General features: G+C 44.6%; 1 protein-coding gene across 1 annotated transcript in view; it reads left to right on the forward strand.

The window, feature by feature from the left end:
* The window catches only part of LOC140202754 (differentially expressed in FDCP 6 homolog), a 68,813-nt gene that overhangs the window by 44,727 nt on the left and 6,188 nt on the right, over nucleotides 1-17,898 (forward strand). The window contains exons 8-11 of the mRNA XM_072268049.1: nucleotides 3,516-3,623; nucleotides 5,493-5,659; nucleotides 6,478-6,646; nucleotides 15,958-16,048. Coding sequence (XP_072124150.1) covers nucleotides 3,516-3,623; nucleotides 5,493-5,659; nucleotides 6,478-6,646; nucleotides 15,958-16,048 — 535 coding nt within the window. The remainder of the gene's footprint in view (nucleotides 1-3,515; nucleotides 3,624-5,492; nucleotides 5,660-6,477; nucleotides 6,647-15,957; nucleotides 16,049-17,898) is intronic.

The raw sequence follows: 17,898 nt of genomic DNA on the forward strand, positions 1-17,898 counted from the left end.
CAGGAGCCTCAGGACCCACATGTCAGTTTCAGGAATAGTTATTACCCTTCAACCATCAGGCTCTTGAACCAAAGCCAATAACTTCACTTGCTCCATCATTGAAATGTTCCCACAGCAAATGGACTCAGTTTCAAGGACTCTTCATCTAATGTTTTTGATATTTATTGCTTATTTATTTATACTTACTATTTCTTTTTGTACTGGCAGTTTGTTGTTTTCTGCACTCTGGTTGAACACCCAAGCTGGGCAATCTTTCATTGATGCTGTTGTGATTATTATTCTATAGATTTATTGAGCACCTTTAAATTCCTTGGTGTTGTCATTTCAGAGGGTCTGTCCTGGACACAGTATGTAAGTGCAATTATGGAGAGAGCATGGCAGTATCTATACCTTCCTTAGAAGGTTGCAAAAATCCGCCATGGCATCAAAATCAGGCGTCCCCAACCTTTTTTGCACTGTGGACCGGTTTAATATTGACAATTTTCTTGCGGACCGGCCGACCGGGGGGGGGGGGCGGTGTTAATCATGACTGGAATATAGGTGATAAGTCAACTATAAGTCACTTACAAGTGGCTAATACACTCAGTTTTGTTTCTAAAGGGGTTTATCTAACAAATTTAATATTAAACACACAGCACATATTTTCCTCACATGAATATAGTGATAAGTCAATTATAACAGTGGTCCCCAACCTCCGGGCCGTGGGTCGATACATTGCCACAAAGAATGCAGTGGTAGCCAGAACGCACCCAGCACATCTTTAAGAAAAAAGCCGAAATAAACAAGCTAATTAATTAAGTGTCGCCCGGCACGTAAATGTTGGCCCAGATCTGAACATATGTATGAACATATAAAATCATTGCAATACACCAATATCACTGCATCAGTGGGAGCCCTGGGCTTGTTTCCCTGCAACAAGACGGTCCCATCGAGGGGTGATGGGAGACAGCGATACTCGAAGGGGGTTCCTTATGTCCAGTCTATCCCGCAATATAGTTTTCGTTGCATTCGTTGCAGAAAACTCCGCTTCGCAGCGATATGATGTTGGAAATGGAAGCAATGTTTTCAGTGCTTTCATGGCTATCTCAGGATATTCAGCCTTGACTTTGATCCAGAATGCCGGCAGAGATGTTATGTCAAACATACTTCTCAGCCCACCATCATCTGCAAGCTCAAGGAGTTGATCTTTCTCCTGCGCTGACATGGATGATTCACCGGGGACATTCACAAATGGGTCACGGACCCATTCCTTTGCACATCTTGGGTCATTTGCATCTGGGGTCACTGATGACCTCGCGTGCGTTCAAATGCAACAGTGGGCGTGACAGGGAATGAGGAAAGGTGCAGCTGACTCCTATCGTTTCATATCGCCAAATCATACCGTTTCCTCGCAGCCCAGTAGCACATGCTTTGCTGGGGACCACTGATCTAAAACTTTGACAAACTTCTATAGATGTATATTGACTGGTTGCATCATGGCCTAGAATGGAAACACCAATTCTCTTGAAGGGAAAACCCTGCAGAAAGTAGTGGATACAGCCCAGTCCATCTCAAGTAAATCTCCTCCCACCATTGAGCCCATCTATATGGAGCGCTATTGCAGGAAAGCAACATCCACCATCAAGGATCCCCACTTCCCAGGCCATGCTCCCTTCCCACTGGTGCCATTAGGAAGAAGGTACAGAAGCCTCAGGACTCACACTACCAGGTTCATGAAGAGTTATTAGCCCACAACCATCAGACTCTTGAACCGGTTAGGATAACTTCAGTTGCCCCATTGTTGAGCTGTTCCCACATGTACGGACTCATTTTCAAGGATTCTTCATCTCATATTTTAGATATTTATTGCTTATTTATTTATTATTACTTTTTTGTATTTGCATGGTTTGTTGTCTTTCACATGCTGGTTGCTTTTCCTTCTGTTGGGTGCAGTCTTTCATTTATTCTATTGTGTTTATTAGATTTACTGTGTTTCCCTGCAATAAAATGAATCGTCTGGGTTGCATATGGTGACATATACAGTGGCATGCAAAAGTTTGGGCACCCCGGTCAACATTTCTCTTACTGTGAATAGCTAAGTGAGTAAAAGATGAACTGATTTCCAAAAGGCATAAAGTTAAAGATAACATATTCCTTTAATATTTTAAGCATACCTTTGCTCATTGTGGCCAAAACGTTCTATTTTAACTTCATCAGTCCACAGGACTTGTTTCCAAAATGCATCAGGCTTGTTTAGATCAACACACGTAAAAGTTGCTGGTGGAACGCAGCAGGACAGGCAGCATCTATAGGAAGAGGTACAGTCGACGTTTTGGGCCGAGACCCTTCTAACCTTTTGAATAGAACGTTTTGTCCACAATAAGCAAAGGTATGTTTGGAGAAAAAAGGGTGCAGAATTTCATGAAAAGGACCCCTCTCTAACTGTTAAGCACGGGGGGTGGATCGATCATGCTTTGGGCTTGTGTTGCAGCCAGTGGCACGTGGAACATTTACTGGTAGAGAGAAGAATGAATTCAATTAAATACCAGCAAATTCTGGAAGCAAACATCACACCATCTGTAAAAAAGCCAAAGATGAAAAGAGGATGACTTCTACAACAGGATAATAATCCTAAACACACCTCAAAGTCCACAATGGACTACCTCAAGAGGCACAAGCTGAAGGTTTTGTCATGGCCCTCACAGTCCCCTGACCTAAACATCATCGAAAATCTGTGGATAGACCTCAAAAGAGCAGTGCATGCAAGACGGCCCAAGAATCTCACAGAACTAGAAGCCTTTTGCAAGGAAGAATGGGTGAAAATCCCCCAAACAAGAATTGAAAGACACTTAGCTGGCTACAAAGAGTGTTGACAAGCTGTGATACTTGCCAAAGGGGGCGTTGCTAAGTACTGCCATGCAGGGTGCCCAAACCTTTGCTTCGGGCCTTTTTCCTTTTTTGTTATTTTGAAACTGTAAAGGATGGAAATAAAAAAGTTTTCTTGCTTGACATATTAAAGAAATGTGTACTTTATGCCTTTTGGAAATCAGTTCATCTTTTACTCGCTTAGCTATTCACAGTAACTGAAATTTTAACCAGGGGTGCCCAAACTTTTGCATGCCACTGTATATACTTTGATAATAAATTTACTTTGAACTTTGAACCTGATGGTTGTTTTTCCTGAGCCTGGTTGTGTGGAACTTCAGGTTTCTGTTCCCACTGCCCGATGGTGTCATTGAGAAGAGTGTTGAACCTGAATGATATGGGCCTTTGAGGATAGATGCCACCTCTATCGGGCAGGATATGCTGTCAGTGGTGGGGAGGGCTGTGTCCACTTACCTTCCTGTGCATTGGAATTGCTTTATCAGTCTGGATGGTTTCAACAGTGCATCTATGGAAGTCTGTGAGAGTGTTTGATGATCTTCCAAGTCTCCTTAAACTTGTAAAAAGTGGGAGCTGGCACTCTTCCTTCAGTCTCCATCTTTCCACGCTCTTGGCTGCTGCACATCCGAAATCCCTTCTCTTTGGTCTCCTAGGCTCAGGAGGAAGCACAGGCCATTTGGCGAAACAAGGAGTTCCAGTGGATGGATCAACAGGAGGAGATGCATCAGGCCATGCAGAAGCAGCTGCACCAGGCTCGGAAGGTATGGACACCAAAAGATCTAGGCCAGGCCTGCGAGCCCAGGACTGGCTTTGGGATTGAGTTGGGCCCAGACTGGGGCTAGGGGCCAGAGACCCAGGACTGGAGTTGGGCCCCTGGGTCCAGACCTGGGGCTGGAAGGCAGAGACCCAGGTCTGGAGTTGGGCCCAGGGCTGTGGTCAAGCCTGGGACTAGCCTTGCCCAACGAGGCCCAGAACAGGCACTCAAGCACTCTCAGTGCAGTGGCCACTGGCAAAAAGCTGTGCTGAAACAGCCCTCACTTGAGGTGTGTTTGCCATAGCTTGGTGGGGAGTCTTACTAGCTGGAGTCCATTTGGTTTGTGCTCTACCCGCCTTGGGAGTGTACTTACTGGAGAGCGGGGGAGTGAGAGCTCTCAGGATACAGTATCTGAATAGGTTTATTTTAATTGTCGTATTCTAGGAATAACAGGTTTAACATATAAGGAGCTCTGGGCTTATAGTTGCTGGAGTTTTAAGAATGAAGGGGGATCTCATTGAAACCAGCGGAATATTGAAAGGCCTTGATAGAGAGGACATGGAGAGGATGTCTCTAATAGTGGGAGAGTCTAGGACCAGAGGGCACAGTCTCAGACTACAAGGACATCCCTTTAGAACAGAGATGAGAAGGAATTTCTTTACCCAGTGGGTGATGAGCCTGTGGAATCCATTGCCATGGACGGCTGTGGAGGCCAAGCCGCTGGGTATATTTAAAATGGAGATTGATGGGTTCTTGATTAGTAAGGGTGTCAGAGGTTATGGGGAGAAAGCAGGAGAATGGGATAGAGAGGGGTGATCAATCAGCCATGGTGGTGCAGATTCAATGGACTGAATGGTTTAATCCTGTTCCTACATTTTATGGCATTATGTGTCGTAAAATATGTTTTGTGTCAGCAGAACAGCATAAAACATAAAAAATTGCCTTAAGTTACAAAATAAAGAGTGCAAAAGATGAAAAGCGAGATACTAGAAATTTTGCAGATGCTAGAAATATTGGGCGACACACAAAATGCTGGAGGAGCTCAACAGATCAGGCTGCATCTATGGATGGCAATGAACAGTTGATATTTCAGACCAAGATTCTTCATCTGGACTGGATGAATACTGAGGTCATGTCCACAGGCTTATGGACCGTTCAGAAATCTAGTGGCAGAGGGGAAAAAGCTGTGTCTCCAGGTTCCTGTACCTTCTCCCTCCCCGATGGTAGTATTGAGGAGAGGGCTTGTCCCGGATGTGATGGATGCCACCCTCTTGAAGCACCACTTTTTGAAGATGTCCTCGATCTGCTTGTGATGGAGGTGGTTGCTCACCACCCTCGTGACCTGCCTGTCACCTCCCTCTGGTTCCCTCATACTTCCCTTTCTTCCATGGTCCACTCTCCTCTCCTATTAAATTCTTTCTTCTTTAGCCCTTTACCCCTTTCACCTATCCCTTCCCCCACCCACGCACCCTACCCCTCTCCGGGTTTCACCTATCACCTGACAGCTTGTACTCCGCTCCCTCTCCCACCTGCTTACTCTGGCTTCTGCCTCCTTCCTTCCCAGTCCTAAGGAGCCCAAAATGTTGACTCTTTGTTCCCCTCCACAGATGCTGCCTCACCTGCTGAGTTCTTCCAGCATTTTGTTTGCGTTGCTCAACATATCCAGCTCTCTGGTTGACTCCCTTTGCAGAATCTCCTGTTACTCCGGGGAGGAGGTTATTAACTGTCACCACCCGTGGGTGGGTGAAGGTCATGCAATGGTAGGAATGCAACAGGCCCTTCGGCCCACCCACTCTGTGCTGGCTCCTCCCACATCAGGCCTTTGCTGAAATGATCGGCCTATGACCCTAAGCCTCTTGCCCTCTTCTCCTCGCAGGACAATTTCTGCCTACAGTTGGAGGTGGAGCAGAAGGAGCTGGAGGCGGGAATGCAGCGGCGCCAGATTCAGGAGCTGGAGAGGATCCGGCAAGGGCTGGAGCAGGCGCTGCAGGCCGAGATTCAGGCACGCAGTGGCGAGCAGGCCGCACGCTCAGTGCATGCAAGGTACGGTGACGGGCTGGTGTGGGGGTACTACAATGAGCTGGGGAGGATGCCCTGCCATCTGACTGGCAGGACAACGTTGCGATAACCTGTTCCCCACCTGGGTCTCGGCTTCACCGCGAGGCAGTGACAAAGCCAACATGTTGAGAAGGCGCGTTTAAAACATCCCAAGTCTGGCTTGCTCAGCCATGCCGCACTTGCCCAGCAACCCCTTCCCCACCTGGCATGAGGTTCCTGCCACACCCCTCTCAGCCGCCACCTGGCATAGCCTGTGAGGCCTCTGCCAAGTGGCTCCCGTGGCACGGTTTCGATTCTAATCCCTGACACTGTCTGTGTGGGGTTTGCAGGTTCTTGTTTGTTCTCTGTGACTGAGCAGGTTTCCTTCTGAATGTTCCATTTCCTCCCCCTTCCCAAGCGCGCATGAGTCAGTGGTTACTGGGCGATCAGGGAGAACATACTGGGATTAGCAGGGTGGCTGGTGCCAACGCAGTGGGTTAAGGACCTTTTGCCATGCCAAATGACCATGACAGTCACTTTCCCAGTGGGGACAGTGCTGAGAGAAAGATTGTCCCAGCCAATAATTGATCTCAACTGCGACTTGAAGGCCAGTTATATGGTTGTTTGCTTGTTTGCTCTCGGTGGACGTTTCCCCAATTGCCTGCAGCGTTCCTGTATCACTGTGCTCCCGGAGTCACAATAAAGCTTTCCTTGCCTCCTTCCTCTCCACACTTCCTTGTGAAGCTACCCCACTTTCCACTGGTTCCGTGCCGCAAAGCTCTCTGTTGACGTCCTCTTCCCCCACCACCCGCTCTTGTCCCCAGGCTTTTAGAGCAGGAAGAGGAGAAGCTGAGGGAACTGATGAGGCTTAAGGCGGAGAAGAATCCGAACCGGCGGGAGCGGAAACAGCAAGTGGCAGATAGAACGCAGGCACTGCAGCGTGCAATGGAGGAGCTGAGAGAGAGCAGGCGACTGCACAAGGAGGATCTGGCGGTAGGTCAACCCCCTTGACTTGCTCTCCACCCGTACCGCTCACAGAATCCGCACAGTTGTGTCACAGGGAACCCATGTCCCATATGTACGCAACATTTCATACAGAGAGCGTTGTGTATTCACAAGAAAGGACATCTGAGTCAACAGCAGGATCTAGATCAGATAGAAAGCTGGGCAAAGCACTGGCAGATAGAACTCCATCCCCACAAGTGTGAGATGATTGCTTTTGGGAGGTCAGGTAGAGGTAGGACTCGGAGAGTAAGTGGTGGGGTGCTAAGGAATGTTGTTCAGAACCAGAGGCAGGTCATGGAGCACTACAGCACAGTAACAGGCCCTGCTACCTATCCTGAACCTGCCAATCTGGTCTTCTGCCTCGTCCCATCTATCCATTCCATAGTCTTCCAAACCCATCTCACCCAAACTTCTCTTAAATGTTGCAGTTGAACCCATATCCACCACCTCTTCTGGCAGCTCGTTCTGTACTCACACCACCCTCTGCGTGAAGAAGTTCCCATCAAGTTGCCCTTAAATACTTCACCTTTCACCCTAATTGGGTGGCGAGGTGGAGATAAGTCTTTCTCAAAGGAGGTGCAAGTCACTCCTTCCCTCTGCACCTGCAGGTCGCCCTTGGGCACCAGCACCAGCTCAGCTCCCTGATCAGGGTCATGTGAAGCCATGGGAGCAGGTGGTGGATGGTCATATGAGCAGCTGGTCCATGTCGCAAGTCCTGGTTATGGTTAGATGAAGGGATTAAAAGTAACATTAGCAAATTTGCAGATGACACAAAGCTGGGTGGCAGTGTGAAATGTGAGGAGGATGTTATGAGAATGCAGGGTGACTTGGACGGGCTGGGTGAGTGGGCAGATGCATGGCAGATGCAGTTTAATGTGAATAAATGTGAGGTTATCCACTTTGGTGGTAAGAACAGGAAGGCAGATTATTATCTAAATGAAGTCAAGTTAGGAAAAGGGAAAGTACAACAAGATCTAAGTGTTCTTGTACATCAGTCACTGAAAGCAAGCATGCAGGTACAGCAGGCAGTGGAGAAAGCTAATGGCATGCTGGCCTTCATAACAAGGGGAATTGAGTATAGGAGCAAAGAGGTCCTTCTGCAGCTGTACAGGGTCCTGGTGAGACCACACCTAGAGTATTGTGTGCAGTTTTGGTCTCCAAATTTGAGGAAGGACATTCTTGCTATTGAGGGAGTGCAGCGTAGGTTCACAAGGTTAATTCCCGTGATGGCAGGACTGTTATATGTTGAAAGATTGGAGTGACTGGGCTTGCATGCGCTGGAGTTTAGAAGGATGAGAGGGGATCTGATTGAAACATATAAAATTATTAAGAGATTGGACACGCTGAAGGCAAGAAGCATGTTCAGAACCAGAGGCTACAGTTTAAGAATAAGGGGTAAGCCATTTAGAACGGAGTTGAGGAAAAACTTTTTCACCCAGAGAGTGGTGGATATGTGGAATGCTCTGCCCCAGAAGGCAGTGGAGGCCAAGTCTCTGGATGCTTTTGAGAAAGAGATGGATAGAGCTCTTAAAGATAGCGGAATCAAAGGTTATGGGGATAAGGCAGGAACTGGATACTGACTGTGGATGATCAGCCATGATCACAGTGAATGGCGGTGCTGGCTCGAAGAGCCGAATGGCCTACTCCTGCACCTATCGTCTACTGTCTATTGGGACCACTGACGCCAGGCAGACAGTCTCTGATAATGGCTGGGGTCACCTGTCTTGTAAAGACACTGCCTAGAAGAAGGCAATAGCAAACCAGTTCTCTAGAAAAACTTGCCACGAGCAATCATGGTTGTGAAAAATGGAGATCTTAGTTTAGTGCATGGAAGGTGGTTAACATCTGGAGTACATTGCCAGGGTCGGTCACAATGTTGAATTGACGTTTAGATAGACACGTGAATAGGCAAGGCATAAGAAGATACAGTGTTATACAGGCAAATGGGATAGAATAGCTGGGCAAAAAGGGCCAGCATGGACTGAATCGCCTGTTCCATGCTATAGGTCTCTATGATTGTATAAAGGGGAACCATTAGATGTTCTGGAAATCCAAACAGTACACATTTCATACTGTGCCACAGCAAAAGATTACTACGTATCAGTGCCCAAGGTTGGTGATCATTGCATTTTGTGGGAAAGTGTGAGGGCCTCCACTTTGGGAAGGAAGAATGAGAGAGCATATTAGTATTGAAATGGGAACTGGACATTCTCATGGCACAAAGGGATCTGGAGGTGAGCTCTCCGAGCTTCATGATGCTCTGAGATCAGCCCCTGAACCCTTCAGCTCAGCCACTCTCATTCTTTGTGATTCGCCATCCTGTGAGATCAGTCTCTAAGCAGGTCATTTCATCAGCGAGACACCGTCTACACTGGCCAATGACGAGAATGTGTGTTCGGGTTTACAACGAGCATAAGAGATGGTCTGAAAACTCATGGATGCTGTTGGATATTAACTTCCAGTGACCTTTAAGAGAATGTAGACAAATGTGTATTGAGAGAGTGAAGGGGAAATGTTTGTATGGGGACATATTTCAGGGATAGACAGGAATGGGAGCTGGAAACTAAGTTCCATTTCGACACTCCTGTCAAACACTTCCATCTTGCCTTTTCTCTGAGCTAGTGTGAATGCACTCAATTTTTTTTTCCTCCGGGGAAAGGGAGTCAAATGCTAGAGTGCACTGGTTTAAGGTGAGAGGGGAATGATTTCAAAAGGACCTGAGGGGCAATTTTTTCATACAGAAGGTGATGAGTATATGGAATGAGCTGCCACAGAAAGTAGTTGAGGCAGGTACAATAACAGTGTTTTAAAGACACTTAGACGGGTACATATGTAGGAAAGGTTTAGAAGGATATGGGCCAAACACAGGCAAATTGGATTAGCTTAGATGGACTTGATTGGCATGGATGAGTTATGCTGAAAGGCCAGTTTCCGTGCTGTATTATTCTAACTGGGCATAACAAAGGGTAACTTCTAGGCACACTCTCTGCTAAATTTACTTTTTCCAGGCAGAGATCTACAAATTCCAGCTGGGCAGTGTAACATTTGATCGTTGCTGTTTTAAGGCCCTGCGCCTTATTTTTTGTGACCAAATGCACTTGGTGTTGCTGCAATATTGTTTAGTGCAGAAAAGCTAGTCTGTCCACTTCTGTAAAAAGTCACTAAGATTTGACCTCCTAATTGATAATACGCTCAAAATGCTGGAGGAACTCAGCAGGCCAGGCAGCATCGATGGAAAAGAGTAAACAGTCAACGTTTCAGGCCAAGACCCTTATTGCCACATGTGCCAAGAGTCAGTGGAAAAGCTTTGTCTTGCTTGCCATCCTTATAGATCATCCCATACACCAGTACATCGAGTTAGTACAAAGGTAAAAGCAATAACAGAATGCAAAATGTTATGTTACAGTTACTGTGGGAATGCCATCCAGGGAAACACTACAGTGCCAGGGCCATGCCAAGTAGATTGTAATGTCAGCAATTCATCTTTATCATTCTAGAGGTCCATTCAGTAGTCATAACAGTGTATGTAGAAGCTGTCTTTGAGCATTGTGGTACATGCTTTCTGGCTTTTATCCCATCTGCCTGATGGGGAAGGGGAGAAGAGAGAACGTTGGTGTGGGTGGATATCTTTCATTATGCTGGCTGCCTTACAGATGCAGCAAGAAGTGCATATAGAGTCTGCGGAGGAAAGACTGATTCCACAGACCTCTGCAGTTTCTGACACGAGATTCTGCAGCTGTTGGAACACGTACGGTTGCCCTCTTAGTCCTTTACTATTCAATATTGCTCCTGAACCTTTAGCAATTGCTATTCGTGACTCGCCAAATATTGTTGGTATTACCCGTGGAAACGAAATACATAAATTATCATTATATGCAGATGATTTGTTGTTATACATCTCTAACCCGGAGAAGTCAATTCCTGCTATCTTAGATCCGTTAGCTCAATTTAGTAACTTCTCTGGTTACAAATTGAATCTTGGTAAGAGTGAATTATTCCCTTTAAATAAGCATGTACCTACTTATGGACGTTTACCATTTAAATTGGTTACTGATTCATTTATATATTTAGGGATAACAATTACGAAAAAATATAAAGATTTATTTAAAGCTAATTTTTTACCTTTAATTGATCAGATTAAACTTTTATTTACCAAATGGTTGCCAATCACTTTGTCTTTGATTGGTCGGATTAATGCTATTAAGATGATCATCTTGCCCAAATTTTTGTATATATTCCAATCGGTTCCAATTTTCATCCCAAAATCTTTTTTTGATAACGTAGATTCAAAAATTTCCTCATATATTTGGCAAAATAAAAATCCTAGGTTAGGTAAAAGGTATCTACAGAAATCTAAAAAGGAGGGGGGGCTCGCCCTCCCGAATTTTAGATTTTATTACTGGGCAATTAATATTTGATATTTAAAATTTTGGTTACGAGATTTGGACGTATCTTTAAACCCTCATTGGGTAAATCTTGAATCTAATTCATTACAAGGGTTTTCCTTGAGTTCGGTTTTAGGAACTTCACTTCCTTTTACTTCTTTTAAATTATATAAACAAATGAATAACCCAATAGTTAAGCATACTTTACGTATATGGTTTCAATTCCGAAGATTTTTTGGGTTTAATCAATTTATTCTAGCAAGTTCCATTATATCAAATTTTCTTTTTCAACCTTCCACGATGGATCAAGCTTACTTTGATTGGAAAACCAAAGGTATAATATCTTTTCGCGATTTATTTTTGGATAATTGTTTTATGTCTTTTGATCAACTCTCTAATAAATATAATTTACCCAGATCTCACTTTTTTAGATATTTACAGATTAGAAACTTTTTAATTACTGTTTCCCCTAATTTTCCACACCCATATCCAATGGGCATTTTGGAAAAAATCTTAGATTTAAATCTCTCTCAGAAAAGTGTAGTAGCAATTATATATAATATAATTATGAATTTAGGTCCTGATGCTTCTAATAAAATTAAAGCTGACTGGGAAAGAGAACTTGAGATTAATATACCGACTGAGAAATGGGGAAAAAATTCTTCAGTTGGTGAATTCATCCTCTGTATATGCTAAGCATAGGTTGATACAGTTTAAAGTAGTGCACAGGACTCATATGTCCAAAGATAAACTATCTCGTTATTACTCTTATATTAATCCAATATGTGACACATGTCATTTCGAGATAGCTTCTTTAACCCATATGTTTTGGTCATGTCCCTTGTTGGAGAAATATTGGAAAGATATTTTTGATATTATTTCAACGGTCCTAAACATAGACTTACAACCTCATCCAATTACCGCTATCTTTGGACTACCAATGATAGACTTAAATAATTTAACCTCTTCATCACGAAGGATGATTGCATTTCTTACTTTAATGGCTAGAAGGTCCATTTTGTTGATTTGGAAAGAGATTAACCCTCCTAAGGTATTTCATTGGTTTTCACAAACTATGGTGTGTTTGAATTTGGAGAAAATTAGAAGTGCAGTTTCTGACCCTTCCATTAAGTTTGAAAAAACTTGGAGGCCATTCATTCAGCATTTTCACTTGATGTAATTTGATCATTTCCAAACTGGTTTTATCTCTCTGTACTGTTGTTGGAGGGGAATGGAGTCGTCGACGCTGAGGTTTTCTTCTTTTCCATTTTTAAGTTGTTAGTTTTGCCCAAGTCTTTTAGTTTAGTTGATTAATTCTGTTTTCCTTTGGGGATGGGGTTTTTTTTTGTTTTTGTTTTTTTTTTTTTTTCATGATTTTTTTTCAGTTTTTTTTTGATTTGTATTATCCGTTGTCAGCTCTACATGATTGGGAGCTTTGTTAACTTACACTATTTGATTTTACAATTACTTTTCTTAAGTGTAACAACATTTCTCCAACTATTTGTATTCTTGCTATGTTTTGTTTCTATACTTCGAAATTAATAAAAAGATTGAAAAAGAAAGAAAGGAACACATACAAAATGGTGGAGAACTCAGCAGGTCAGGCAGCGTCTATGGAGGGGAATAAACATTCCTAATGAAGAATCTCAACCCAAACCATCGGCTGTTTATTCATCTCTATTTCAGTGCATTAAGGATGCAGAATCAAAAAGAGTAGCAAATACAGCACTCAAAGGGTTATATCTCAATGCTCGAGGTGAAATAAGATGGATGATCTTGTTGCACCTCTACAGATTGTCGGTAATGATGTGGCCATCACTGAATCATGGCTGAAGGATGGTTGTAGTTGGGAGTTGAATGTCCAAGGTTACACATTGTATCGGAGAGATAGGAAGGTAGACAGAGGGGATGGCACTGCTCTGCTGGTAAAAAATGGCATCAAATCATTAGAAAGATGTGACGTAGGATAGAGAGTTATTGAATCCTTGTGGGTTGAGTTAAGAAACTGCAAGGGTAAAAGGACCCTGATGGCAGTTATATACAGGCCTCCAAACAGTAGCTGGGATGTGGACTACAGATTACAATGAGAAATAGAAGAGGCATGTCAGAAGGGTAATGTTTGATAGTCATGGGAGATTTTAACATACAGATAGATTGGGAAAATCAGCTTGGTAATGAATCCCAAGAGAGTGAATTTGTTGAATGCCTACAAGATGGCTTTTTAGAGTAGCTTGTCATTGAGCCTGCTATGGGATCAGATAATCTGGATTGTGTATTATGTAATGAATCAGAGATTAGGGAGTTTAAGGTAAAGGAACCCTTAGATCACAATATGATTGAGTTCAACTTGAAATTTGGTAGGGAGAAAGCAAAGTCTGACATGGCAGTATTTCACTGGAGTAAAGAAAATTACAGCGGTATGAGAGAGGAGTTGGGCAAAGTAAATTGGAAGGAGAGTATGTTCGGGATGACAGCAGAGCAGCAATGGCTTGAGTTTCTGAGAAAAAATGAGGAAGGTGCAGGATAGATGTCTTCCAAAAACAAAGAAATACTGAAATGGTAAAATAGTACAACCATGGCTGACAAGGGAAGTCAAATGAATGTAAAAGCAAAAGAGAAGTCATAAAAGCAAAAATTAGTGACAAGATAGAGGATTGGGAAACTTTTAAAAACCTGCAGAAAGCAACTAAAAGAATCATTAGGAGGGAAAAGATGAAATATGAAAGCAAACTAGCAAACTATATCAAGGTGGATAGAAAAATGCTTTTTCAAGTATATAAAAAGTAAAAAGCGAGATGAGGGTGGATATAGGACCACTAGAAAATGAGGCCGGAGAAATAAAATAATGGGGGCAAGGAGAGGGCAGATGAACTAAATGAGTGTTTTGCGTCAGTCTTCACTGTGGAAGACATTAGCAGTGTGCCAGGAGTTGAAAGGTGTGAGGGAAGAGAATTGAATGCAGTTACTATTACAAGGGAGAAGGGGTTCAAAAAGCTGAAAGACCTAAAGGTGAGTAAGTCACTTGGACCAGATGAACTGCACACTAGGGCTCTGGAAGAGGCAGCAGTAGAGATTGTGGAGGCTTTAGTAATGATCTTTCAACAATCATTGGACTCCACTCTTTATGTGTTTTTCACTCTGCTCTTTAGGCAGCAGAAAGGAAATTATAGATCAGTTAGCTTGATCTCATTGGTTAGGAAGATGTTTGAGTCAATTGTTAAGGATGAGGTTATGGAGTACTTGGTAATACAGGACAAGATAGGACGAAGCCAGGATGATTTCTAAAGAGAAAATCTTGCCTGACAAACCTGTTGGAATTCTTTGAGGAGATTACAAGTAGGATAGATAAAGGGGATACAGTGGATGTTGTATATTGGATTTTCAGAAGGCTTTTGACAAATTGCCAAACATGAGGCTGCCTACCAAGTTAAGAGTCCATGGTATTACAGGAAAGTTACTAACATGGTCAGAAGATTGGCTGATGAGCCAGTGAGTGCGAATAAAAGAATCCTTTACCGGTTGGCTGTCAGTAACTACTGGTGTTCTGCAGGAGTCGTTGTTGGGACCACTTCTTTTTATGCTGTATATCAATAATTTAGATGATGGAATAGATGGCTTTGTTGCCAAGTTTACAGATGATTCGAAGATTGGTGGAGAGGCAGGTAATGTTGAGGAAACAGGAGGCTGCAGAAGGACTTAGACAGATTTGGAGAATGGGCAAGAAAGTGGCAAATGAAATAAAAGGTAGAAAATGGATGGTCATGCATTTTGGTAGAAGAAATAAATATGAAGACTATTCTATAAACGAGGAGAAAATCCAAAAATCTGAGATGTAAAGGGACTTTGGAGTCCATGTGTAGAACACCCTAAAGTTTAACTTACAGGTTGAGTTGATGGTGAGGAAGGCAAATGCAATGTTAGCATTCATTTCAAGAGGTTTAGAGCATAAGAGTTGGGATGCGATACCTTAAAAGCACTGATGAGGCCTCATCTTGAGTACTGTGAACAGTTTTGGGATCCTTATCTAAGAAGAGATGTGCTGGCATTGGAGAGGGTTCAGAGGAGGTTCATAAGGATGATTCTGCGAGTGAAAGGGTTATCATATGAGGAACATTTGATGGCTCTGAGCCTGTATTCAATGGAATTTAGAAGGATAAGGGGGACCTCATTGAAACCTTTCGAATACCTAGACAGAGTAGATGTGGAAAGGACTTTTTGGTGGGGGGGGCGGTCTAAGACAGGAAGGGCACTGCCTAAGGATAGAGGGGCATCCATTTAATACAAAGTTGCGAAGAAATTTCTTTAGCCAGAGGGTGGTGCATTTGTGGAATTTGTAACCACAGGCAGCAGTGGAGGCCAGGTCGTTGAGTGTACGTAAGGTGGAGATTGATATGTTCTTGATTGGTCACAGAATCAAAGGTTACAGGGAGAAGGCTGGGGAGGGGGGAAAAAGGATCAGCCATGATTGAATGGCGGAGCAGACTCAATGGGCCAAATGGCTCCTATGTCTTGTGGTTAGTATAGATGCTGCCTGATCTGCAGAGTTCCTCCAGCACTTTGTGTTTGACGCTCTGCATATTGTTACGGTCTTGAACAGAGCACATGCCATGATGTATCTATCCAGGTAGAATGCTGATACTGCAAGGTATGCTTCCACTTCATTTTGTACACTTGTGAGTATAAATTGCTGAACATTTTGTGGTATCTCAATGAGAAACATCAGCTAGTCAGAGGGGGAAGTGCTAGCACTGAGGGCAGCTCCCCAGCCAGTGCTCCATCTTGCCTACAGTGGCACTCTGGGGTGGTGGTGCTGTGCACTGCTCCAGGTTGATGCAGGGTACTGTGACCCTCCGTGCTCTTCCACTGTGATGCTGGGCTGGTGTAGCTATGTTCAACTAGCCTTTCTCTCACCAGGCGGCGAAGACAAGGCGGAGGCAGGCGAGTCGTTGCGTCAAACAGTGGAACGTGCAGCTAAACCGACTGATGCAACCCATCGTCCCTGGAGGTAAGGGCTGGACTGGGCTGTATTCTCGGAAAGGGCTTGTGGAATGTGCGATGTCCCCTGGGGGAGTGGAGCATGGGGCAGTGTTATGATTGGAGCTGAGGACATTCCCCAGGGAATGGGGCAGTGCTGGGACTGGCACTGAGGGCATTCCTCGAGGAAGTGGGAGATTGGCACTGGCCACCACATTATATAGAACAAAGAACAGTACAGGCCCTTCGGCTCATGATGCTGTGTCAACTTTTTAACTTGCTTCAAGATCGATCTCATCCATCCTTCCTTCATTGACCTCCATCCTTCTTTCATTTGTGTGTTTCCTGAAATATTTCACAAAGGTCCCTAATGTATCAGCCTCTAACACCACCCCTGGCAGTGCATTCCATCTCACCACTCTCTGTGTGAAACACCTAACTCTGACAAACCAACCCCTCCATACTTTCCTCCAATCACATTAAAATTATGTCTTCTCATATAGACCAACTCCACCCTTGGGAAGAAGGTGCTGGCTCAATCTATGCATCCTACCATCTTGTCTACTTCACACCAGTCATCCTCCTTTGCTCCAAAGAGAAAAGTCCTAACTCGCTTGACCTGTTCTCTTAAGACATGCCCTCTAATCCAGGCAGCACCCTGATAAATGTCCTCTGCACCCTCTCTAAAGCTTCCATATCTTTCCTACAATGAGGCAACCAGAACTGAATAAGATACTCGTTGTCTGGGGAGATTGGGGGTGGAGCTGTGCTGAGATTGGGATTTGGTGGGGCGGGGGGGGGAGACTTTGGTGTGTTTGGGTAAGAATATCAATGGTCCTCTGGTGCTTCTGAGCATAGCATGGGTCGGAAGGAGGGAGTTATTGGACCATTCCTACCCCCACACCATTGTCCATTGTTGCTTTAGGTGCCTCACAACATTTGGCCAACAAAGTCCACCTAAATTTTGAAACTCTACAGAGCTTGGTGTCAGCAATGCTTTTGTCTTGGGGGTGGGGAGGTTGTCGGTTCCTGCTCCCCTTTGTACACAGGTTGGGGGTAGGTTGTGGGCCAGGGGTTACAGTGATTGGAAGTCAGGGATGTGGAGGGGAAAATGAGGTTTCATTGGGGGAATAGAGTATTTGAGAGTGGGGTGGGAGTAGGGACCAGGGGCTGGAGTTGGTTTGTGGAGTTTGGTTGCGGGTGGTCAGGAGGTGGTTTGGGAGTGAGGATCGGGGCTGGAGTTGGTTTGTGGGGTTTGGTTGTGGGAGGTCAGGAGGTGGTTTGGGAGTAGAGATCAGGGCTGGAGTTGGTTTGTGGGGTTTGGTTGTGGGAGGTCAGGAGGTGGTTTGGGAGTGAGGATCAGGGCTGGAGTTGGTTTGTGGGGTTTGGTTGTGGGAGGTCAGGACGTGGTTTGGGAGTGAGGATCAGGGCTGGAGTTGGTTTGTGGGGTTTGGTTGTGGGAGGTCAGGAGGTGGTTTGGGAGTGAGGATCAGGTCTGGAGTTGGTTTGTGGGGTTTGGTTGTGGGAGGTCAGGAGGTGGTTTGGGAGTGAGGATCAGGTCTGGAGTTGGTTTGTGGGGTTTGGTTGTGGGAGGTCAGGAGGTGGTTTGGGAGTGAGGATCAGGTCTGGAGTTGATTTGTGGGGTTTGGTTGTGGGAGGTCAGGATGTGGTTTGGGAGTGAGGATCAGGGCTGGAGTTGGTTTGTGGGGTTTGGTTGTGGGAGGTCAGGAGGTGGTTTGGGAGTGAGGATCAGGTCTGGAGTTGATTTGTGGGGTTTGGTTGTGGGAGGTCAGGAGGTGGTTTGGGAGTGAGGATCAGGGCTGGAGTTGGTTTGTGGGGTTTGGTTGTGGGAGGTCAGGAGGTGGTTTGGGAGTGAGGATC

The sequence above is a fragment of the Mobula birostris genome, chromosome 9, assembly GCF_030028105.1.
Source record: "Mobula birostris isolate sMobBir1 chromosome 9, sMobBir1.hap1, whole genome shotgun sequence".
Lineage (NCBI taxonomy): Eukaryota > Metazoa > Chordata > Chondrichthyes > Myliobatiformes > Myliobatidae > Mobula > Mobula birostris.